At 59.8% G+C, this 22923-nt stretch overlaps 3 protein-coding genes across 4 annotated transcripts in view; 1 reads left to right on the top strand and 2 right to left on the bottom strand.

Annotated features, from left to right (window-relative positions):
* The window catches only part of UPF1 (UPF1 RNA helicase and ATPase), a 37503-nt gene extending 35209 nt beyond the window's left edge, over positions 1–2294 (top strand). For both annotated transcript variants that reach the window (XM_045990077.1, XM_045990078.1), the window contains exon 24: positions 407–2294. The gene's annotated coding sequence lies outside the window, so the exon portion shown is untranslated. The remainder of the gene's footprint in view (positions 1–406) is intronic.
* A 364-nt stretch (positions 2295–2658) lies between these two features.
* GDF1 (growth differentiation factor 1) lies at positions 2659–4445 on the bottom strand. The gene is made up of 2 exons (XM_045990079.1): positions 4121–4445; positions 2659–3488 (listed from the first exon to the last, which is right to left on the bottom strand). Exons 1-2 carry the CDS (start codon positions 4443–4445, stop codon positions 2704–2706), a joined length of 1110 nt encoding a protein of 369 aa, XP_045846035.1. The 3' UTR covers positions 2659–2703.
* A 249-nt stretch (positions 4446–4694) lies between these two features.
* On the bottom strand, positions 4695–21588 carry CERS1 (ceramide synthase 1). The gene is made up of 7 exons (XM_045990080.1): positions 21319–21588; positions 18778–18937; positions 15074–15254; positions 12905–13066; positions 12367–12514; positions 12038–12147; positions 4695–4826 (listed from the first exon to the last, which is right to left on the bottom strand). The coding sequence occupies exons 1-7, from the start codon at positions 21565–21567 to the stop codon at positions 4784–4786; spliced, it is 1053 nt and encodes a 350-aa protein (XP_045846036.1). The 5' UTR covers positions 21568–21588; the 3' UTR covers positions 4695–4783.
* Between the last annotated feature and the right edge of the window lie 1335 nt (positions 21589–22923).

Raw genomic sequence — 22923 nt, forward strand, 5'->3', positions numbered from 1 at the left:
GCCAGGGAATAGGGGCTTCATCCCAGCTCCCCGCATGATGGTCCTTTCCTGAGTCCTGGAACTCCGTGAGGAAGGGGTGGATGTGGGAGTCCTGGCTGCAGCTCCATGGGGCACCTCTGCACGAGGGGCTTCGGGGTGCCATTAAGACCCTGACATAGGGTTCCCCTGAACGTGCTGTGACCAGAGCTGGGTAAACCTAGGCCCGGGTCCTCTATCCGTGTGTGTGCTGGGTGAGTGGGGTGGTTGGCTTCCCTCTTTGGATGGGGAGTCACTAGTCGGGGCGCCGGGCCAGCCTCCGAGGTCCTGTTTCACAGGCACACAGTGGAGTGGGGGGAGGAGCCCTGCACCTTCGCCCCCCCCCCCCCCAGCTGCTCTGATGGCCCCTTGCCCTCCTCCCTCCCTGCAGGTGGCAGCGGAAGAGCTAAGCTATGTGGCTTAGTCCATCAGCATCTTATTCTGGGTAATAAAAAATAAAAATAAATGGATACCTGTTTTCCACTGCTAAAACTGAAGCACCACTGTGAGCAACAGGAGAGGGAGAGGAGCACCCGAGGGAGAGAGGAGCCCGAGACAGAGCGAGCGCCCACTGCTGGCCCGCGGCGGCGAGGAGAAGGAGAAGGGAGAACGGGAAGCAGGCGGCCGCGGAGGACCGCCCGCCAGCGAGCCCTGCCAGCCCCGCTCGCCAAGGAGGCCCAGCGCTCGCCGCGTCCACACCTGGGTCTGCGACCAGGGCGGAGGGAGGAAGACCCTCATCTCAGAGTAGCCCTTTCCTCTGTTCTTTTCTTTCTGTTTCTCTTTTATTGAAAGGGGACTACGTTTTAGCAGGAAAAACTTCGCATTTCTGTGCCGAGCAGGCTCCTTGCCGGGGCGGCCGTGCCGGGAGATCCCCGCGGAGGTGTGGGTTCTGTCCCCGCCAGCTCTGAAACTGCCCTGGTCACGCTGCCTGTGTTCTAAGAGGGTTTCATTTAAAGAAAACACGGTGTTTTGGGTTTTTCTGTTTGTTTTTTAAAGATTCTTTCAAAGGAGTACTGAAAAATATACTTTCCTGAGTTTGTCTCTCAAATCTTAGTGGTGGACCTGGGAGACGCGAGAAGCTTCCAGAAACGAAGTTTAAACAAGTAAAACAAGGCAACACATCTCAAGATTAGGATCAACACCTGTGACGGGATCGCGAGGAGAATTTTTGTTTTCAGATTTAGCTTCCAGCGGCTTCTCCCTGCACGTCAGGGCGGTGAGAGAGCACGGTCTCGTCCCGGGCCAGGCAGCCCCAGTCTCCGCTGGACTCTGAGAAGCAACCTGCTTCCCACGCGCCGCGGACTCATGCCCCACCCACCCCGGGCAGGCCTTGGGCAGGACTGGCCGGGAGGCCAGAGGGTGGGGAGGTGGCTGTTCCCTGACCAGTGGCTTCTTCCCCGGGGTCCTTCCTGAGGATTTGGTGGAAGACAGCAGCCAAGAGGACCTGTACCCCGGGAGGCACCCACAGTCCCTGTGGCTGGTCGGACACGCCGAGCGCCCCACCTACCTTGTTCTCTACCCCACCCTCCACGTTGGGAGACTTTCTACCTGTGGGTACAGCTGTGATGGGGTGGGGTGATTTCTGCTTTTTTTTGGAAAAGGAGTAAGTTTCAGAAAAAAGTTGGTTCTATGCCGAAGGAGCTTGGAGCAGTTTGTCACCTCAGCTGGTAGAGGGGGCCTCTGTGGGGTCTGGGCCAGGACTCAAGGAGCTGCTGTAGCTGGGAGAGCCACCCCCAGCTCCTTGCACACCACGGTGGGATAGTAGTCTCCTGACAACCACCTCTTTGGGGATCATCCCCTGCCTACCTAGGCCCTGGTGACCCTACACTGCCTCGCCCCCCCCCCCCCCCCAGCTTCCCCATCCCTGTGAGGCCGACACTGGCCCTTATCGAAGCCTCCAGATTCCAGCTTGTACTTGGGAGACGGGGACACACAGGCCACCTTCCTTCTGGCAAGGCCTCTTATTTATTACCATTGCTGTAGGGCTTTCGGTTTCCCCCTTCTTTTGATAGGCCACATAGAGGCATAGAGTTTGGATAGGTTTCCGCTATGACCCCTAGTGCGACACACCCCGTGGGCGACACCTGCGCCCGCCCACCCGCCCTATTCTGTCCTTGGCATGCTTTGCCTCCGCTTTGTGCTGTTTGCTTTGTTCTCCACCTTCATAGCAGCAGTTCCGTTTTCCAGATTGAGGAGCATCTGTACCAAGGCAATGTAACTTTTGATTTCTGGTCGATTTGTTTTAAACTCTATTGTCACCAATAAAATCTTAATAAACAGCTCTTGTGTTCACACGGGGGCAGGTGAACTGCAGGGAGATAGAGCACTTGGCCTGGGGACCTGGCTGGTTGGGAGCCGTGGGGTCACCTGGACGGCAAAGCTGAGAATGACCAGATCTGTGCTGCAGGGCAGGGGTGACCTCGGCCCCTACAACTGGCAGCACCTGGGCCTGCAGTGGGCGGCTCTTGGGCTCTTGGGCGGGTTAGTTGTTGGGCTACCTGGGGATGGGGATCTAGGACCCCAGCCCTGGCAGAGCTAGGCAGGTGGGGTCACTGTGGGTCACTGTCCCACCACCCTGGCAATGGGTGATGGTGGAAGTGGTTGCTTCCTCTCCCACCCCCATGTGACCAGACCAGACGGGGGAGCGGACCACGCAGTGTTTATTGTTTGGGCCCCCCTCTGGCTCCGTCAGCGGCAGCCACACTCGTCCACCACCATGTCCTCGTAGTGCCGCAGCACCACGTTGTCGCTGTTGTCGAAGAAGAGCACAGAGATGGGCGACAGGCGTGCAGGCACGCAGCAGGGCAGGCCGCCGGCGCCGGGGGCAGCCGCGTGCATGAGTGCGCGGAGCACGGCGTGGTTGAGCGGGGGTGACCCGCCGGGGCCCGACAGCGTGGCAGGCAGTGCGCACTGGCCCTGGCAGTAGTTGGCCAGGAAGCCGCGCGGCGCAATGACCCAGCGGTGCCAGCCCACCTCGCGGAAGCTCACGTAGAGCCGTCTCGTGCGACACGCGCCCCCGGGGCTGCCGCTCACTACGGGCTCAGCTTCGCGCCGCGGCCGGACCAGTGGGTGGCACAGGCGCGGGTCGAGGGTCACCAGCAGCAGCGAGGCCTCGGCCAGGTGCGCGCAGGCGGCGGGGGCCCGGGGGCGCAGCGCCAGAGCCAGGCGAAGGCTGCGCGGCGCCGACGTGTTGCGGGGCCAGGCGGCGCCCAGCAGCTCCGCGCGCACCGGCGTTCCCAGGGTGGGCACCGCCTGACGGAGCAGCACCGGCCCGGCGCCCGCTCCCTGGCCCTCCGCCGCCTGCCTTATGCTCAGCTCCCAGCCGGCCGGCGCCTCAGCCGCCGCAAAGCGCAGCTCCAGGCGTGCTCGGCTCGGGCGCTCTGCAGGTTCCACGGCGGACAGATCGAAGACGACGGTCCACTCAGGGCACTGCCCCGCGGCCCAGGCGGGCTCCGGGGGCCGAGTGGACGCACCTGGGGAGGCAGGGAGAGGGCTGGGCTGGCGCTGCGCTCCCGCGCCCTGCCTGGCTTGCCCGCGAGGGGGTTTCTGCTGCGGACCGGGAAAGGTGAGCCCCCGGGGCTGGGGGCGCCAACTGTTAGAAGGCGTCAAATGGTGTGAAGTGGCGCGCGGGAGGCGGGGGGCGGGGAGTGGGGGGCAGGGCATCAATTCCAAGTAAGAGAAAGCCTGGCCGGTGAGGGCGGCCTGACCGCGGGACCCAGGCAGGGCGAGAGATGAACGGATGCCTGGGGCCCCTGGGGAAGCGATGCTGGAGATGTGGTATCTGCAGGAAAGGCATCAAATGGTGTGAAACAGCGGGGGGAAGGAGGGGAGAGTGGGGGCAGGGCTTCAGCTGCAACCTAGGAGCCTTGCCTAGTGCAAGGGAGCCTGGCCTTGGGACCATTCCAACCGGTCCCCGCAGATGCCCACGGGGAAGAGGACATGGAGTGCGGGCCGGTCCAGGTGTCTCATGGGCTGGACGGGGCGGGTGGGGACATTTGGAGCTGCTCTGGCTTCCCCCACGCGGCGCTGGAGGCTCCTGGCGGGGCGCACAGCGGGGTCTCAGCCTCCCCGGCACACGCCCCCCCCCAGCACGGGCCCTACTCACCGCGGTCCGGGATGTGGCGCACGATGTTTCCGGCGACCCCCAGCTCCTCCACGTGGCACGGTCTCAGGGTGGTCTCCTGGGGCATCCGCCGCGGGCCCACCCTGGCTTCCTGGGGGTCCCGGTGGCGGAAGAGGCGCCACATGACGGGGGGTACGGGCCGAGGTGTGGGGGCGCCCCGATGCACGTTGGGCAGCCCGAGAGCCTGGAGCAGGGCGGCGGCGGGGCCTGGGGGCGCTGGGGCGCGGGTTGGGGTCAGTGAAGGCAGCAGCAAGGCCAGGAGGAGGAAAAGGACGCGGCGGCCAGGACGGTAGCACGGCGGTGACATCTTTCTCGCTGGCGGCGGCCGGACGAGTGCTCAGGAGCCGCCGGGCACCCTCGACTTGCAGGCTGGGGACGGGGCCGAGGTCCCTGGAGGGGCCCGGACGGAGGTCTGGGACTGGGCGGGGTCAGGGTCCCCAGGGAAGTGGCCGCGGTCCTGAAGCCGGACTGGGGTAGACCCCGGGGGCGGAGTCAGGGGTCCAGGGGGAGGTGACCGGGAGTGGCCAGGTCCTAGTTGGGGCGGAGCTGGACGGAGCCAGAGTCCCAGGGAGGGGCGTGGTCGGTCCCTGTGGAGCGTGGTCGGGCGGGGCTGGGTCCTAAGGGGAGGGACGGTGATCAAGGAATTCAGAAGCGCTTGTCTTTCACCAGGCCGTTCCTCAGCGGCTTCCTGGGGGGGGGGGGGGCCAGAACCGGGCCCAGGTTAGCCCCGGGACCCCATGCCCCCACATACTGCCCTGTCTCGCCTGCATGGCCCTCCACATCCATTCTTCCAGCCAGGCTGCAGCCCACCGGTGTCCCTCCTCCCTGCTCACAGGGCCCCTTCCGCCTAGTGGCCAGGGCATCCCTGATCCTCCCAATTAAACCCTCCTCTCTCCTCCCTCCTGAGCTACCCACGCCGCTGGTCGGCTTTTGCCCCGATTTAACCCCACCACTTGGGTCTGGATAAACCCTACAATTTATACTCCTCCCCTTCCAGAGAGTGGGCAAAATTGGCCACAGCTCCCTGACACTCCACCCAGAGTAGGGCTCCTCCCTGGCTCTGGTGGCCCCGTCTGGCTTGCAGCCCAACAAAAAAAGTCTTCACAGCCCCTATGATTCTCCATCCACTGGCCTCTGTCTACAACTGCCACAGCCCCTACTTTCCTTCCACGTTCTGAAAACAGATGATGCAGCGTTTTAAAACTCAATCAATATGGTAAGTGTCCACCAGAGAAAGGCCCCTAATTTCTAAATCACATATGACTTGCATATTTCAAACTATGAAGACGTCTTCTGGGGGCGCCTGGGTAGTCCAGTCGGTTAAGCATCTGCCTTCGGAGCAGGTCATGATCTGAGGGTCCTGGGATCGAGCCCCGCATCGGGCTCCCTGCTCAGCATGGAGTCTGCTTCTCCCTTCCCCTCTCCCTCTCAAATAAATAAAATCTTTTAAAAAAAAAGTCTTCTGCACCCCAATGTTCCAAAAAAGTCGACACTGAGATCGCTGCTGTGCGCACCACTGTTCTCCATCAAATCCATTTGCCCTACCTGAATTATTGGCAGGTCTCAGGTTCCGACTCGGGGTCTGCCCAGGACCACCTTACCAGATTCAACAAGGGTTACCGCCCCTGCTCCTTGGTGCCTTTGTCACATCTGCTGGTGCTGAAACAGCATCTTGCTGCCGCTTACTGGTCATGGCACTGGCTAGTGCTGTTCCCACTTCGGGGAGCCCCTCATGCCTTTGCACATTGCTCTGTGTCTTTGCAGAAGTGGGTTCTACGGTCCGGTTTACGTACACATGTATTAAGTTTTTTGAGCTGGTACTATATTCTCACGATCTAGACATCAGAAAGCACAGAGAATTCACAGTTTGCCTGGGCCGCTCCTGGAAATGAACCTGGGTTTCCTGGCTCTGTGCAGCATTTCACACACATCTTGCTGGTATCTCACACGGATCCTAGCACACGGGGTTGTTTTGAGGAGCACTCTAGCTCAGAGACCCTTCCGTATAGGAACCTAGATGACCTCAGTCACTTTAATTCATTCTTCCCTTGGTCTGGAGCCACTGGGTGTCCCTTCCTGGGAGTACGCGTCCCGTTCTCTGCCCACTTTCCCGGGGCCTTGCTGCCCTTTCTCTTGCTGCTGTCACTGGCAGGAGCCGTAGTTCTGTGAGGTTAGAGATAAGGCCCTAGAGATAAGCGCTCAGGTCTGTCCTCTGTTGTCTGTTTCTGCTTGCCGGTCCTCCAGACGGAGCAGAGGTGGGGGCTCCTGGCTTCTGGACTCGTCTCCTAGCTCCTTGCTAGATGCCACAATCTCCCTTTTCGACTCTGGTTTCATTTTGCAGCTTCTGCTCCTGCCTCAGGCTGATCCGAGATACACGAGTCTGTGCTTTTCTCCAGATGGTTACTCTGATGGCTCTTCCCTCCCACTGATATTTAGGACTGGAGCCTATTCTATTCATGGACTCAGCTCTGTTCCGTACTGTTTTCGTTCTTATACGTTCATAGTAGGTTTAATACATTCAAGGATCTGCACCACACCAGGTGACGTTTTATCAGAACTTTCCTGATGATGCTGGTTTATTTTCCTGTACAAGCTTCCAAGCACCCCTCCCTGCTCAAAACCAGTGTTCGTGTTAGCATTTGGCGGGGGGTGGGGGTGTGTGTGGTTTCTCTATGATGTCAGATTTGTGCTTTTCGGTTTCATTGCACCATTGTGGGGAAAAGAGAATCAGAACAAGGGCGGACGGAGACCGGACGGAGATGAAGGCAGGCAGCATCTTGGGAGGGCTCTGGATACTTCCTCAGAGCTAAAGAGGACAGGGAGTGAGGGGACTCCCCAGGGTTTGGCATGGTTTCCCTCCACTGCGATGGGCCAATATTCTGGACAGGTGGTTTGGGGAGGGAAGGGTGGGGCTGATTCTGGATAGTTCCGCAGATGCTCAAGCAGACCAGGAGACAGAGAATGGCACGTAGAGGAGCACCGGGAGCTGGGGGAGCACCCTGGAAGTCAGGTGAATTAAATGAAGGGGCTGCAGGAGGGGGAGGCCACGGGGAAGTGGTGGGGGCCGCGGGGCAGGTCGGCAGGCCGAGCGCGGGGGTGACGGCCCTTGATGGCTGCAGAGACCAGCAGCCCCTGAGGCGACAGTGGGGACTTCAGACAGAGGAGCTGGGTCAGGAGCTGGGCACAGGGGCCCTTCCAGGGAGCCAATGGCGGAGACGGGGGAGGGGTGGGCGAGGGGGGGGTTGATTGTCCCTGAGGGTGGTCGGCCAGAGGAGCAGGGGCTCTGGGAGGCAGAGGGAGTGAGAAGAGAGAAGCAGCTGGAATGAATGGAGCCGGGCACCCTGAGGAAGGGGGCGGAGCTACTCACTGGCCGGGTCCTGCGTTACTCCACAGCGCTCTCTGTTGTCATCTCCTTACTGTTCTCAAATCTTGCTGAATTTTTGTCTAAGCAGCCTGCAGGATCCTGGTTCTAGGTCCGGGAGATGTCTCCTGTGGCTGGGTGTGGTCAAGTCTGAAACAGCCTGTGCTCGAAAGGAACGTCCGTTCGCCCTGCTTCTGAGCTGCTCGATGATGTGCGAGGACTACCTCCCGTGGTCCGGTCACGTGGAGATTTAGGACTGTATCCCGTGGAATGTTCCAGATCAAGGATTGCATCTGAATTTCTTGTCCTGTCCTTTTACTTGCAATGTTCACGTACCCTGGACTTGAAGTCTTTTAACCAGTGGAGAGGTGAATTTAAAAAAAAAAAAAAAATCTTGTGGGGTGCCTGGTGGCTTAGTGGGTTGAGCATCTGACTCTTGGTTTTGGTTCAGGTCATGATCTCAGGATTGTGGGATCGAGCCCCGTGTGTGTGTGTGGGGGGGTCCACATTCAGCAGGGAGTCTACATGAGTTTCTCTCCTTCTGACCCTCCCCCTTGCATGCTCTCTAAATAAATAAATAAACATTTCTTTAAAATAAAATAAATAAAAACCCAATTTTGGGCGCCTGGGTGGCTCAGTGGGTTAAGCCTCTGCCTTTGGCTCAGGTGATGATCTCAGGGTCCTGGGATCGAGCCCCGCATTGGGCTCTCTGCTCGGCAGGGAGCCTGCTGCCTGCCTCTCTGCCTACTTGTGATTTCTCTCTGTCAAGTGAATAAATAAAATCTGTAAAAAAAAAAAAAAAAATCTTGTAACTGTCACGATTATTCCATGTCTCCTTGTTTGGATGTGTAATACTCGAGAGTCTACCCTCTTGTTTTGCATTCCTTATCCTACGTTTACTAACCTTCCCTTTTTGCACTTATTTATTTTTTTGTGCCTGTCCTGGGTTCCTCTCTACACCCTACTAGCATTCCCAGACGTCCTTAATATAGCCTAAAGGTGATCCCTGCCCTCTTGCAAAGGGCAAAGGCCCCAATCCCATTTCAGCATTTACTACTTCAGTTCTCATTTTTTAAAAGCTCCAATCAGGCATTTAAATTTTTTTTTTACCCAGACATGTGTCATTTCTCCTGCTGGTCTCCCTCTTGGGATAGCTTTCCTGTGTTCTGAAACATACCCATCGAGATCTGCGGGCGGTAAACTTTCCTAGTTTTTGTTCCTGTGGGTTTCCTGTCTCCTCATTGTTTTTGTTTGTTTATTTTTAAAAAGATTTTATTTTTTTAAGTAAACTCTACACCCAACATGGGGCTCGAACGTAGGACCCCAAGCTCGAGAGTCCTGTGCTCCACTGACAGAGCCAGCCGGGAGCCCTCAGGTAAATGTTTTCAAAATTGTGTATGAAACTCCCAGTTGCTGGTTCCTTCTTTTTGGAATTGGACAGGATAGTTCCCTCCACACTCGTCCAGAATCCCTCGCTGTGTCATTGTCACGTAGCCCCTTTCCTGTGGCTGTTTTGCATTTCTCGCTGCGACATGTCTGGGGCACGGATGCCTTTTTATTCATCCTCTTTCTGATTTACGTCTTTTATGTTGGAAAATTCTCAGCACTGCGTCTTCTCATGTTGTCTCCGCTTCCTATCAGAACTCGGTGAGGCCGGGTCATTCTCACAATTCCAGCCGTCATCGCTTCCAGCTGCGGCCACTGCAATCTGGGTCCCTTTGCAGCTTTCAACTTCCTGATTCTCTCTCTAGCAGCATCTAATCATATGAGCCTTAACATTCGCAGCGGGTTGAAGGGCGGTCCCCAAAAAGGTCTAGTCACATCCTCATCTCTGGAAGTTGGGCAGGTGACTTGATGAGGAAAAAAGGCTCTCTGCAGATGTGATTAAGTGTAGCAATCTGGGCTGGGAGCAGACTGGACTTAGGGCCGGCTCTAAATCAGAAGACAAGAGTCCTTGTAAGAGAGAAGAGCTCTGAGAGAAGGTCATGTGCAGGCAGAGAATGGGCACTGGAGTGACACGGCCAGAAGCTAAGGGACACGTGGGGCCTCTGGATGCTGGAAGAGATGAGGACATGCTCTCTGCTGGAGATGTTGGAGCGCGCACGGCCCTGCTGACAATGTTAGACTTCCGGTCTCCAGGACTGTGAAAGACACATTTCTGGTGTTCTAAGGCCCCCTCCAACTCCTGGTACTTTGTTAGGACAGAACCGGCAATGCACTGTGACACCTGATGTCATCTCTGACGGTCTTTTGTGCTTTTTGTTTGTTATTTTTTTTAATAAGATTTTTACTCTAGGGTAATCATCAGTGGGCAGAGATGTTGTGAAGGCAGGCCGGGTAGCCACGGGGTAGCCCTCGCCTGGCTTCCCTGAATGTCACCGTCTCACACCTCCACCGTGTACCTGTCACAACTAGGACACTGAGGCTGGCTACGAACGAAACGTAGACCTTATTTGATTTCACGAGTTTTTCTGCGGATGTCCTTTTGTTTTGGCCCGCCAGCCCATGCCGCATTCAGTCACTGTGTCCTCGTCTCCTCTGATCGGGGACAGTGCTTCAATGGCCTTGATTTCCATGACCTGAGGGTCGGGGGGGCAGTCCTGACCACTCTGGCAGCACGCTCCACACTCTCCTTGCTTCTTACCCCACATCACACGTGACTGCGCGAACCCTGGCCAGCCTCGGGGAATTGAGTTCTGCGGGTGACCGCCGGGGTGGGGGGGATCACGGCAGTGCATTCCATGGTCTGCCCTGTCCTTTCTGGGCGGAGTTCACGCTGTCACCCTACTGGACATGCTGGCCAGGTGCCAGTACTCCCGCCCCAGCCCCCACCCCACGTTCTGGACGGGCGTTCTCAGGGCAGAGAGATTAGGGAGCTGCACCCGGCGGGACTGGTTGGTCTGGACATCTCCACTGGGAGTTCACGGGTCTCCAACAGAGACATCTTTCCAGTGTTCAGTTTGGGACAAGCAGGTGCCCCCCTCTCCCACCCGCTGCTTTAGCCGTTGCTCTTTCTGGAAACCTCTGAGGGCTCGTCAGACCCCTTGGTGACACCTCACCAATGTCTTCGTGGAATTCTCAACTCATGCTCACTGGACATCGGACGATCGAACAGTCCCCAGACTAGATGCCTGATTGCCCCTCCCCACTCCCGGCAGGTGCACACAGCCCTCCCCCTTCCCCCCTCTCAGCCCGGTGCACACAGCCCTACCCCAGCTCAGCCCCAACTTCCACCTTGGGAAATGGCAGCTCGAGCAGGAAGTCATGGATTGTCCTCATTTCTTTTATTTCTCTTTCACCTGAAACAAGTCTGGTGGGTTCTACAGCAGAGTTGGGATCTGACCACGCTCGTCCTGGCTACGGCCCCTGTGCCCACATGCCCCGATGACAGAGATGGCCTTGTGGTGATCAGTCACCTGGGGCCCCGCACATCAGCCCCCTGGGGAGACCTCACCTGCTGCCCAGCCCTCTCGTGTCTGTGATCCCTGCTCACCTGTCTGGTCCCTCTCTGGCTTGGACGCTGGCTTCTTGGCCTTAGCACCCCCCACCTGCAGTGCCACGCTTGGGGGGTGCAAAGTGCTTTCATATATGTGAACTGGCCACAGAGCTCTCCACGCTGGAACCCCCAGTTCTCTCCTCCCCCTTCTTATGTATCCCAGTAAGACTTTCAAGATCTCTGCTTCTCTCATCCTCCTCGTGGCCCATTCTGACCCACCTGCTTCCCTGAAATCCCCTCTCCCAGCTGGTCACTGATGAGCACCCCCAGAAGTCAAATCACAGGGTCAACTCAGTACCTTGCGAGCTGTAAGCAGCCCCCCCCACCTTGCTGCAGCTTGCTCCCCATGTTCCCTCTGTGGCGTCATACTCCCTAGACTCTGCTGGTCACCCAAACCTGCCTCCATTCACTCCTGGGGCCCCCTCTAGGCTGAGAGCGTTGGACACTATCTGGCTTACACCCCGGGGCTGGCGAGTCCTGGGGGTCCTACCTCTGTGATGCTTGATGAGGCCCTGTTTCCCCTCCTTCCCTAGGACTCCCGCCTGGGCCAGACTGGGTCTGAGCCCCAAGCCCCCTCTCCTACCTGACTGACCAGTGGGCTGCCCCACTGGACCTCAAGACCAGGGAGCGTCAGCATGGACCAAGCATGGGGTCTCCGGGCCACCAGAGCCCCCGTTCCTCCCCACCTCCACGCCACCTGCTTAGAGGCTCCCCTGTGGCCTGGATCACGGCTGCTCACCCACTGGGCCAGCGACCCAGTCTGGCCCTCATGCTCCTACCACCAACACCCCAGTTCTCTGCTCCTGCCAACCTGCCCCAGCCCCAGGCTGCTCTACCCACTTCCTGTCTGGCCTGACGGCGTCTAACTCTGTCGCTAATCTTCCGTGCCTTTATTGCAGTCTCTGTGGGACGTAGGCTCCAGGGGCAGCGTCCATGGTGGCATCATTCACTGCCTCGTCTCCAGGGCAGGCCCCCAGAGCGCACGCGGCCGGACAGACGTGGCTAAAGGAATGAACCGGGGCGGCAGCCCCTCCACACTCACTCAGCTTTGCTGGGCTTGGGGCTCTGGGCCTCTGCCGCGTCGTATTCCCGCACGTCCTTCAGTTCACGTACCTGGCCCGTCAGCACCTTGGCAGCAAAGGCCACGATGTACTGGGTGGGGGGAGGGAGCACGGGTGAGAAAAAGGCACTTCCCTCCCCCTGCTACCCTCCCAATGGCTGGCCTTGTGCTTCTGCCACAGGCCCTTTGCATGTGCTGTCCTGGGGGACGAATATGCCCCTCGCTGGGCGTGCCTGAGAAGGGCCTGCGCCTACACCAATGCCTGGGGACTGCCTGCTGGGTGGGCAAGGAGCTGTGGGCTGCCGACTCACCAGGAACCAGTAGAGGTTCATGAGAGTGAGCAACAGAAGGAGTGCGTTGAAGAAGAAGTAGAAGGGGATGTCAGGCACCGAGCGCAGGCTGCTGTGGCACGTGGCGTACAGAACCTTGAGCGGAAACCAGTAGAGGCGGAACCAGAACCTGCAGTGGGGAGGGGGACTTGGGGAAGCTGTTGGGGAGGTGGCTTGCCCCACCCAGGCCCTATGCTATCCCAGCTGGACTCATCCATCTGTCCCTGCATACCCGCACCCATCCCGGTCCCTCTGTCACCTCCCTGCCCACCCCTGCCCATCTGTCTCCATCCCAGCTCTGTCCTTTCCTGCCCAACCCTGCTTCTGCCAGGCCCTGCCCACGTCACCAGGCCCCACCCTCTTCCCCCGCTTTGCCCCACCCATTCCCTCAAGCCCTCCCTCAAGCCCTCCCTCCCCAATGCTCCACCCCTTCTCACCAGCCCCACCTTCTACCCTGCCCACTTCGCCAGGCCCCACCCACTTTCTGCTTGGTCCCACCCCCTCTCACCAGCCCCCTCACCAGCTGAGGCTGAAGCTGAGGCAGCCCAGGTCTGCCGCCAGGGCGTGGAGCCGGTGGTGGGAGCCTCCGCGGGATTTGAAGTAGACATTGAGCTTGGTGAATTCCAGCTGCACGTCACTAATGTCATGCAGGAAGAGCACGAGGATGCCCACGTTGTGGTACCTGGGGAGGAGGTGGGAAAGGAGAGGAGAGAGGGTGGGTCACACTGGGGACTGTTACCCTGCACCAAGTCTGCACCCCAAGCCTCCTGCAGGGCCCTTCAAAGCTGTGGTCCCTTGCCCACATGACCTGCCCATTTCCCCACAGGGCCAGATCAGGGGCAAAACCCAAGCTGTACCTGACCCTTGGTGGCCCTGCCCGCACCCTCACCCTCCCTGCCTCACTGTCCCCAGGTGACCCAGGAGCCTCCCTGGAGGCTCCTTGTCTGCCCCATCTTGCCTTGACCCCTGACCCTTGGTGGCCAGGGCCATTTTGCATCCAGATCCTCCGCAAGTTCGTCCCTCACCTCCAATATCATTGCCACGCTGACCCTCCTAGGTCTGTTCATTTAACCTGAACCTTGCTGCAATCTGCAGACCTGCCTAGGGAAGACCGAGTCCCCAGCAGGCTCCAAAGAAGCCTGAAGGCCGTCCCCCCGTCCCACCTCAGCATTCCACCTGACAGCTGCTTGGGCCACTGGACCTGAATTCAGCCTGGACACGGCTGGGCATCTCTCTCACTCCACCCTCCCGACAGCTCATGTACCACAGACCCTTTGCACATGCTGGTCCCAACACCCAACACGGAGTCTTCCTTCACCTTTCAGACTTTGCTCACCTGTCACCCAACCACCCACACCTCACCACCCCCAGGTCCTTATCTTCTGACTTTTCTCCATAGTTATCACCTTCAAACCAACTGTTAGTTCTCTTCTTGTCTGTTTGCTTGTTTGGGTTTTATCACCTGATTCTACTCTAGAGCAATGCTATCTCATAGAACTTTCTGGAATGATAGGAATGTTCTAACCTGCATTATCCTGTATGAGAGCCAGCAGCCACATGGGTCCACTGAACAGCTGCCATGTGGCTAGTGTGGCTACAGAATGCAGTATGCAACTTTATTTCAGTTTAATTCCAGCTGACATGGGCACGGGTGGCCAGCAGCTGACTCGCGGGGCAGCCCGTCCAAGAGGAACAGCACATAAGCCGTGAATGTTATTTCAGATTCCCTATCAGCCACATTTATTTTTTTTTAAAGGATTTATTTATTTATTTGACAGACAGAGATCACAAGTGGGCAGAGAGGCAGGCTCCCTGCTGAGCAGAGAGCCCGATGAGGGGCTCAATCCCAGGACCCTGAGACTACTACCCAAGCCAAAAGTAGAGGCTTTAACCCACTGAGCCACCCAGGCGCCCCTATTAGCCACCTTTAAAACAAGAGGTAAAGAAGAGGTACAATTAATTCTAACGCTATATTCTAACTAACTCAGTAAGTCCGAAACGTCATTTTCACGTGCAACTGATACAACAAAAGGATTGGCAAGAGAGATTCACTCTCCACTGCCTTTGAAACACAGGGGAGATCCTCCACGTAGGGCAGGCTGAGGTGCGGATGGGCTGCGCTGGAGGCCCTCAGGGGCCACGTGTGGCGGCTGCAGTGGGCTCCAGAACGCCAAGGTGGGTCTGCGGCGCTCCTAGCCACACCCCCCAGGGCAGCGGGGAACAGCGGGTGGCCCAGGAAACGCTTTTTTTTTTTTTAAGATTTTATTTATTTATTTGACAGACAGAGATCACAAGTAGGCAGAGAGGCAGGCAGAGAGAGAGGAAGAAGCAGACTCCCTCTCTGCAGAGCAGAGAGCCCGATGCGGGGCTCGATCCCAGGACCCTGGGATCATGACCTGAGCCGAAAGCAGAGGCTTTAACCCACTGAGTCCCCCAGGCGCCCCCCAGGAAACACTTCTAAGTGTCCTGCCCGAGGCTGCCACAGGGTTGGAGGGGCCGGAGGGAGATGGATAGTGTACGAAAGGGCCGGGGGTTTCTCTGCACCTGACACCCCCCCCCCCCCGCCGCACCATCCTTCTAGCTGTCTTTTTCCAGAACTCAGCCCCATGGATACTTGCTGTGGCCCCCACCAGCCTCCCCTCTCTGCTCATGCTGGGCCCTTTGCCCTCCTGCCTGCTGCCGGACTCACCGGAAGGCATAGGAGGAGACGATGAGGACCAGGGTGACCACGTGGTGGATAAGCATGACCACTGAGTCCTTGCGCCAGGCGTCCATATACAGCGTGGCGTAGATGGAGTGGCCGTAAAAGCTTCCTTGCAGCAGGTAGGCGGCTGCGATGTCCGGGGGCACCGCCATGCCCGGCGTCCAGTCTAGGGAGAGCAGGCGCGTGTGGTCAGGGGCCTCCCAGACCCCCTCCGACTAGGGTGTGCCACCCCCTTCCACAGGCGCCCTGGCTGCTTTTCTGCTCCCACTCTACCCATGATTTTTTTTTACAAATGGGTGTTCTTTTGGGGGGAACGGTTCTAGATTTATAGGAAAAGGTGTTCCTACCCCTGAAATCTGTCCTTTGCAGGATTTCCAACTCTGGCTTGGTTTCCCCGGCCAGTGCCATTCGGGATGGGCTGGCCCACCTCGTGGGGTGTGGCTGCTCCCCCCCCCCCACCCTGCTCCTGCCCCTGGCTTCTCCTGGCACCTGTGCCCACCCACTCAGGCTTCACCCCCTTCTGGTGAGCCTGACTTCTAGCTCTCCCCATTTCCTGTCTCAGGACCATCTGGCTACATCGACCCAGACTTCGCTGGCCACTTCCCAAAAACAGCCACCCTGGGCTCCCTCCGGGGCCTCCCGCCTCCAGCCTCAGAGACCTGGAGCCCCCTGGAACCTGGCCATCCCCTAAACCACGCCCCCCTACCCCCCAGTGCCTCACCTCGGCGACAGTTCCTCATCTGTGCCTTGACCTCATGCCTTGACCCCGTGTGGGTCCAGGCCTCTGCTTGCTTCCCCTGCCCTCGCCACCCTGCCCCTGCTCCCGGCACCACCGTCTCCTGCTCAGCTCGGCCCCAGCTCCCCCTGCCCCACCGGCCTTCCAGAGCCTGTCCCTGACCGTCCACCCTCCCCGTGGCCGCCATGAACACACGAGCCCCAAGCTCCGGCAAGTCCAGTCCTAGTGAGGTGCCCAAGGGAGCTGAAGCCAGGGCTCCTTGCACACACGCGTGCACAGCAGCACTGCCGGCCGCCACCAAGCACCCGCCGATGCGTGAGTGGGTGAGCAGAACGCGGGCCCCCACAGAACGGAAGGCTGCCCGGCAGTGCAAAGTGGTGAGGCACCGACTCCCACGAGGAGCCTCAAAAACCAGATGCAGAGTGAGAGAAGCCAGACACAAAAGGTCACATGCTGCCTGATCCCATGTCTAGGAAACGTCCAGAATTGGCAAATCCAGAGACAGAAAGCAGATCCGTGGTGGCCAGGGGGAGGGAGACAGGGTCTCCCTCAGGGAGGATGGCGGCACAGCACAGGGAATGGGCTACGTGCCCCTGAACCGTCCACTTGGACATGGCGACTCTTTAAAAACCATGACACGCTGCCCCCCAGCCATGTTTACGTTCGGTGGCGCCACTGTGCTTGCGCCGTGGCACGGCGATCTCCAGAACACTCCTAGAGGTGCACACTCGAACCTCTGCGCCCATGAAGCACCGGCTACCCGGGCCGTTCCCGGGCCCGTCTCCCGGATCCACGCATCTGGCTACTCCAGGGACCTCAGACAAGCGGGCAGAACCGATGACTGGCAAATTACGGTTGACTTTACGGCATGTATATTTCACCTAATTAAAAAAAATGCAACTCCCCCCCCAACCACCAATGGATTAGCTTTCCTCCTACTACTTTATCAGGTCCAGGGGCTCCTCCAAGTTTGACAACAAAACACACTTGCAGGTGGAGGCTCCCACACACACACCTGCGGGGCGCTTCTGTCCCCCTCGAGAAGGAAGGGACACAGAGGCACCTCAGCACACAGAGCCAGCCCGCTGTGGAAACAGGACACCGAATTTTCCACCCCTTGCAGGGGCAAGACGTTTACCACTGGGCGAGCGCCCCCTTCCAGCCTCGAGCCCCGGATGCGGGGCAGGGTAGGGAGAGTGCGGTTCACATGGGATCCCCCATCTAGACTCCATCTGCGCCTCCCTGCACTCGCGGGCCACGGAACCCCAGCCTGCCTTCAAAACATTTCTCGAACCAACCACTTCTCTCCCATTCTGGGCCCCGTCCTGGGCAGAGCCCCCTTGTGCCCCCAGCGTCCTATTCAGCTGGGCCCGTCAGTATCCGCCCCCCTCCTCACAGTCCTCCAGGAGACACCCGGTCCTGGGGGGCTGCTCTCTGCCTCTGAGCATCTGCCAGGAGTGGGCCTGTCCCACAGTGGCCTTTGCATTTCATCTCTGCCTCAGGCCCCTCCAGGTCCCCCACAGAAAGGTCACTTTTGGTGGGTCCATCCCCATCTCTAGAATATTCCCGAGCCCTGCCTGGAGTTTTCTCATCAGCTGTTAACAGATTTCGTACTTCACTGTCTCCACAAGCTATCAAGGTGGGGGGGGGGCTTTCTCTGGAGCACTCACAGCTGTGTCTGCATAGTGCCTGGTACACAGTTGGTGCCTAGTAAGTGCACATGCAAAGCAGCAGCTCACGTGCAAGCATGTTATCACAGCATAATTTAAAAGAAAAAGCCAGAGGCAACGCCATGCCTGAAACTGACAAGAATCCGCGATGGTTCATTCACACAAAGGGAAATGGAATGACAGCTAAAACCTGCCAACAGGGATTTATAACAAGGGCAACACACGTGGGAGAGTGGCCATGTGGGCGATGCAGTCCCACCGAGACAGACAGGTGCCCAGCAAATGCGGTACTCGTCACTGGGCTACTGAAACACCAAAGTTGTGTGCCAAGCCCTCAGATGGGGGCGTGGGGCTTGGTGCCACCAGGAGGCTACAGAAACTGTTTACGTCCCATGGCAGGAAACACATCCACGTGGTCAGCATAGGAATAGAGAAATCTGGACGCCCCCATCACAGATCGGGTTTTCTAGAACAGCCTGCCTGCCGGTGATATAGGACACTGCAGTCACCTTCCTGCCTATCCCACCAAGCTCAGGCCTTGACCACCCCCACATCTAATCCAATCAATGGATGCAGCCGTTTCTCGTCATCTTTATCTCTTCACCAAGCTGGTCCAAGCCACAGTAGTTCCTCACCTCCCCACTGGGCCACTTTCTTCCTTATGCAAGACTCTCCTGCCTCCACATGGCAGCCAGAGGAAGCTTTTTTTTTTTTTAATATTTTATTTATTTATTTGACAGACAGAGATCACAAGTAGGCAGAGAGGCAGGCAGAGAGAGAGGAGGAAGCAGGCTCCCCACTGAGCAGAGAGCCCGATGTGGGGCTCGATCCCAGGACCCTGAGATCATGACCGGAGTCGAAGGCAGAGGCTTTAACCCACTGAGCCACCCAGGCACCCCCAGAGGAAGCTTTTTATGAGCCACAAACCCATCTCATTTAGAATGAAACTCAAACTCTTCCTATCCTCCCCTCATCCTCATGCACCAAACTCATGCTGGCCCCAGGGCCTTTGCACACGTGGTTCCAGACACCTGGAATGCCCACCTGGGTCCATACAAGGGGTCACCTCATTCAGGACACTTCCCTGAGCCCTAACAGCACCAGGTCCTAAACAAGACCCTTTCCTGTCCCCAGAGCCTTTCGGGCACCCTTGTCTTGGAGCTACCTTGGTGGGGGGGGGGGCTGTCTTGAGGCAGACATCCAGCATGAGACGTGTGATGAGTGTCCAGCTCCCCCATGCAGAGAACCTTCCCCCACCCTGCTCTGTCCGGCAGGGCCCCTACCGTAGAAGACAGAGGGTGGGTCGTGAAAGAAGGGGTAGTCGGTGCCGAAGAGCAGGTAGGCGCTGTAGCTCCAAGCGCCCAGATAGAAGAGAAACTTCCAGGCGCTCTCAGGCATCTTGGCGGCATCTCTAGGCTGTAGGCGACACCGCTTGGCCAGGGGCTATGGGTGAGAAGGTGGGTGGCCATCAGTGCTGGGGGCCAAGGGCCAGGGACCACTCCTCCAGGGTGGAGAAAGCCAGGCTCAGGGGCTCTCCAAGCTGGGCGGTGTTGGGGAGGGCCGGGCCCCAGTACCCACTGCCGCCTGGAGCGTAACCAGAGCCCACGTGTGCCAGCCAAAGGCTAAACTTAGTGCCCAGCTGTCCGGCGCAGTGTGGGGAGGGGAGTGGGGGGAGACCTGAGGAAACGTAAGGGAAGGGTGTGGCAGGGAGAAGGGGGACATGTGCAAGGAAGACCAATGGGGCCAGCCCAGGGGAGTTGGGGACCTGGGGTTCCCAGAGGGAGCTGGAGCTCCGCCAGGGAGGAAGAGAGATTAAAGATATGGAGGGGCCTGTAGGGGTGAAGCTGTGAAGAGAGCATGGAGGTGAGTATGGGGGCATCTGGGAGAAAGTGGGGAGGCTGGAACCCCAAGGGATCCCCTTGGGAGAGAAACCTGAGGGGAAGGGGTACCTCGGAGGGAGAATCTGGGGGTAGGCTAGAGAAAAAAAGAGGTTGGGGAAGATGGGGTGGGTAGGTGGGGGAGAGCATGAGAATGTGGGGGGACAAAGGAGGAGAGAATGGGGCAGAGAAAGAGAGGGCAGGGCATGGAAAGTATGTACCAGGCAGGGGACATGAACTGAGCCACCTAAGGACAACCAGGGAGGATCAGAAGGAAGAAAGGTCATGCAGCAGTGAGGGATGGAGGAGTCTGAGGGGTGCAACTCCCCCCACCCCACCCCCAGTCCAGGAGTCCCCGCCTCCCGCTCCCTGGGGGCGGGGCTCCAGAGCTGCTGGGTCAAGCCCGCCCCCTTCCCTGGAGGAGAGGCTGGAGGGGGCCTGAGCACCATCAGTTGCCATGGAGACAGGCAGAGCCAGTTCCAGTCACCCCTGGCAACCAGGCGGCTGCCAAGAAGATGAGCTTTGGAGGAAAGGACAGCCCCTCCACCCCTTTCTTGGGAAGGGCGAGCCTCGAACTGTTCTGCCCCACCCGGACTGGCGGGACTGGCCACGGCTGTGGGGATTCCAAAAGGGAGGGTGCACATGCTCTTGCTGTCCCCCACGCCCTCCACCAGGCTCCCTCATTGTCAAGCCTCCTCCTCAGGGAGGGAGCCCACTCCACTCTGGTTGTCCCAAAGCGACCACATCCCCCTGCTTGAGGCTCTGTCTCTCAACCTCCTGGACCTCCCACTTCCCAGCTGGAAACTGGGAAAGCAAGGGGACCAACAACGCCAGGTGGGGATGAAGGCTGACCTGTGCAGGGGCCCTCGTGCCTGCCTCCTCCTCCCTGAAGAAGGGTGGTGGCCGGGGTCTTTTCCCCATGCGGGTGATAAGGGATGATTGTGGGGACAGTGGCGGCCGGACAACACCCTATCCTTGACTTAACAAGGGCTAGCCTCTTCCCAGCCAGCAGAGAAAGGCCCCTTTGTTGCCGCCGGGCTCTCTGTCCCCGCACCCCCTGCCACCTCCAGCCAGATTGGGGCGGGGTGACCCCAGTCAGTCCAGGAGGGAGTCGCAGCCAAGCTAAGGGGCCAAACGCCTTCCCACCAGCTCCCATAGCAGCGACGCCTCCCTAAGGATGGGAGGGAGGCCAGGCGCCAATGTCACCCACAGGGTCACTCTCCAGTTGGGGCCGTAGCCTCCCCAGACTTGCTAGAAACTGGGCAATTCGGACGCAGCCCCTAAAAGGCAGCTCGGTCCAGCTCTGAAGACCCGGGCCGCATCACCTCCCAAGACCACCGGCGTGGCCGGGGAGTCCAGGCCTTTGCCTCCCCAGGTCGGAGGGTGGCGCTGACTCCAGACATGCGCGAGACCTCGACCGGGTAGCTCCTGCCTCTTCCCAGGAGCAGCGGACAAGTCCGCTCTGCGGCCGCGTGGACCTCCGGCCCTGCTCCGGTTCCGGGCACGCCCCGCATGGCCCCAAGGCGCAAGGCGCCGGCAGCTTCTGTGCCCCGAGACCACCCCGCCCCGCGTCCTCCGCTCCTCTGCCCTCGGTTCGGCCCTGCCCGAAAGGGCGCGCGGCGGCCCGGGCCCTCCCACCGGCCGGGGCCCCCTTGTCCCGCACCGCCCGGCGTAAGTCGGCCCCGGTTTCCCCACATCTCGAACACTCCATCCGTGCAGGGGTCCCCACGTTCCGGCCTTCCTCCAGCTCGGCCACACCCCCGCATCCACCCCACCCCCACCGCCCTCAGCCCGAAAGCTCCAGCCCGAGGCCCCCCGCGTTCCAGTGACGCCGCCTGGAGAGGCAGAAAGGGGTCCGCGAGGGCCCGGGGTCCGCGTCCCACGACCCCCAAAACAGCCCGGCCCCCTAGCCCGCGGCCCTGCGGCCCGGCCCCCGGCGACACTGACCCGAAAGAGGCGCGCGGTGGCCGCGGAGCGCAGCGCCGTCCAGCCAAGCGCGCCAAGCGCCAGCAGCAGCAGCTCGGGCGGCGCCAGGTGCGCGTGCTCGGCCAGGCCGCGGCGCGCCAGCCCCCAGCCGCAGTCCGCGCAGCCCCGCGCCGCCGCCAGCGCGCTGCCCCAGCTGCGCTGCACCAGCTGCGCGTAGCTCGGCATGGGCTCGGGCCCCGCCGGCCCCGCCGCCGTCCCCGCCGCCGCCATGCCTCCCGCTCGCTGGACGCAGCCGCTGCCGCTTGCGCCCGCCTGCGGTGGCCGCCGGAGCCGCGCGCCCCGCGTCACGCGCCGCGGCTGGGCCGGGGGCGCGCCGGCCCGAGCTGGGGACGGGGAGGGGCGGGGCCGGCACAAGCTCCGCCTCTGTGGGGGCGCTGGCGGCGGGGACTTGGGGCCTGGGCGAGATGTCTGAGACCCTGAGGGCCCGCGGGCGCTAGGTCTCCTGGAGGCAGCGGCGGCGAGCACGGGCGATTAAGACCCGGCGCTGTCGCGACGTGTGCTGGAGACGGGCCCGCGCTCCTGCCCATTTTCCAGGAGAAAACCAAGGCGCGGAGCAGCGGGGGAGGAGTTTCTGCCAGGTGCCCGCCTGGCCTGGACCCCGTGTCCGCAGCCCCCGTCTCCGCTCCGTAACTCCCTTGCCCACCCGGGGCACCCCCACGCCACCACTCTGGGACACGGTGAGCACCAACAGGCAGTGCCCTCCAGCGGTAACTCCGTCTCTGGTCCTCCACCCTTCCCTGCCCTCAGGGCCACCTGCTGCTCTCGGTGACCCTGAGGACCTGGAAGGCCTCCCTCCCCCGCAGCAGGTTAACACAGGCCTGCGGGAGAGGCAGAGGGAGTGGACACCCACCCGCTGGGACTCAGGCTGGATCAAGACCCCTGGCTCCATTGGGACCACCCCTGGTGATACTCTACTAGCCAGCGACCAGGTCCTGTGCCTGAAGCCCTCAACAGCAATGACCAAGGACACCAGTCACCTGTTGGGAGTATCACCTTCTCTCACACTGACAGCCCCCCAGGACTCCCACATTCCTGTGTTCCTCCTCCCCTCCCAACAAGGTCCTCATCCCAAAGCCTTTTGGGATGTGTGGGCCCCGTAGGAGTCCTGACCTAACCTTCAGGTGCATGGGGGAAAACAGGCAGGAGGGCCGAGGAGGTAACATCTCTCCTCCTTCCCCTCAGCCTTCATCCAGTCTGGCCACACAGTGTTGGCCCTACTTCGAATGTTCACGAATTCCTCCACTTCTCTGCACCTGCACAGCCTCCTGTGGCCCTGGGCCCCCCTAGTGCCCCTTGCCTGGTATCCTGGCTTCCTCCTCAGCCTGGACAGAGGCTGGAGGGTGACTGCTTGTGGCCCTTCCGCTGCTCACAGCACCCACAGCTCCCATCGTGCAGAGTAAAAGGCCAACTCCTCACTCACTCATGACCTACTGCGATGCTCTTCTCTCCACCTCGCTCCTCCTATGCCACACTGGCCACCTCACTGTTCCTCTGGCACAGTCCTGCCTCAGAGGCTTCGCACTGGCTGTTCCCTCTGCCTGGAATGCAGTCCCCCCAGGCGCGAGC

Source organism: Meles meles, chromosome 20 (assembly GCF_922984935.1).
Source record: "Meles meles chromosome 20, mMelMel3.1 paternal haplotype, whole genome shotgun sequence".
Lineage (NCBI taxonomy): Eukaryota > Metazoa > Chordata > Mammalia > Carnivora > Mustelidae > Meles > Meles meles.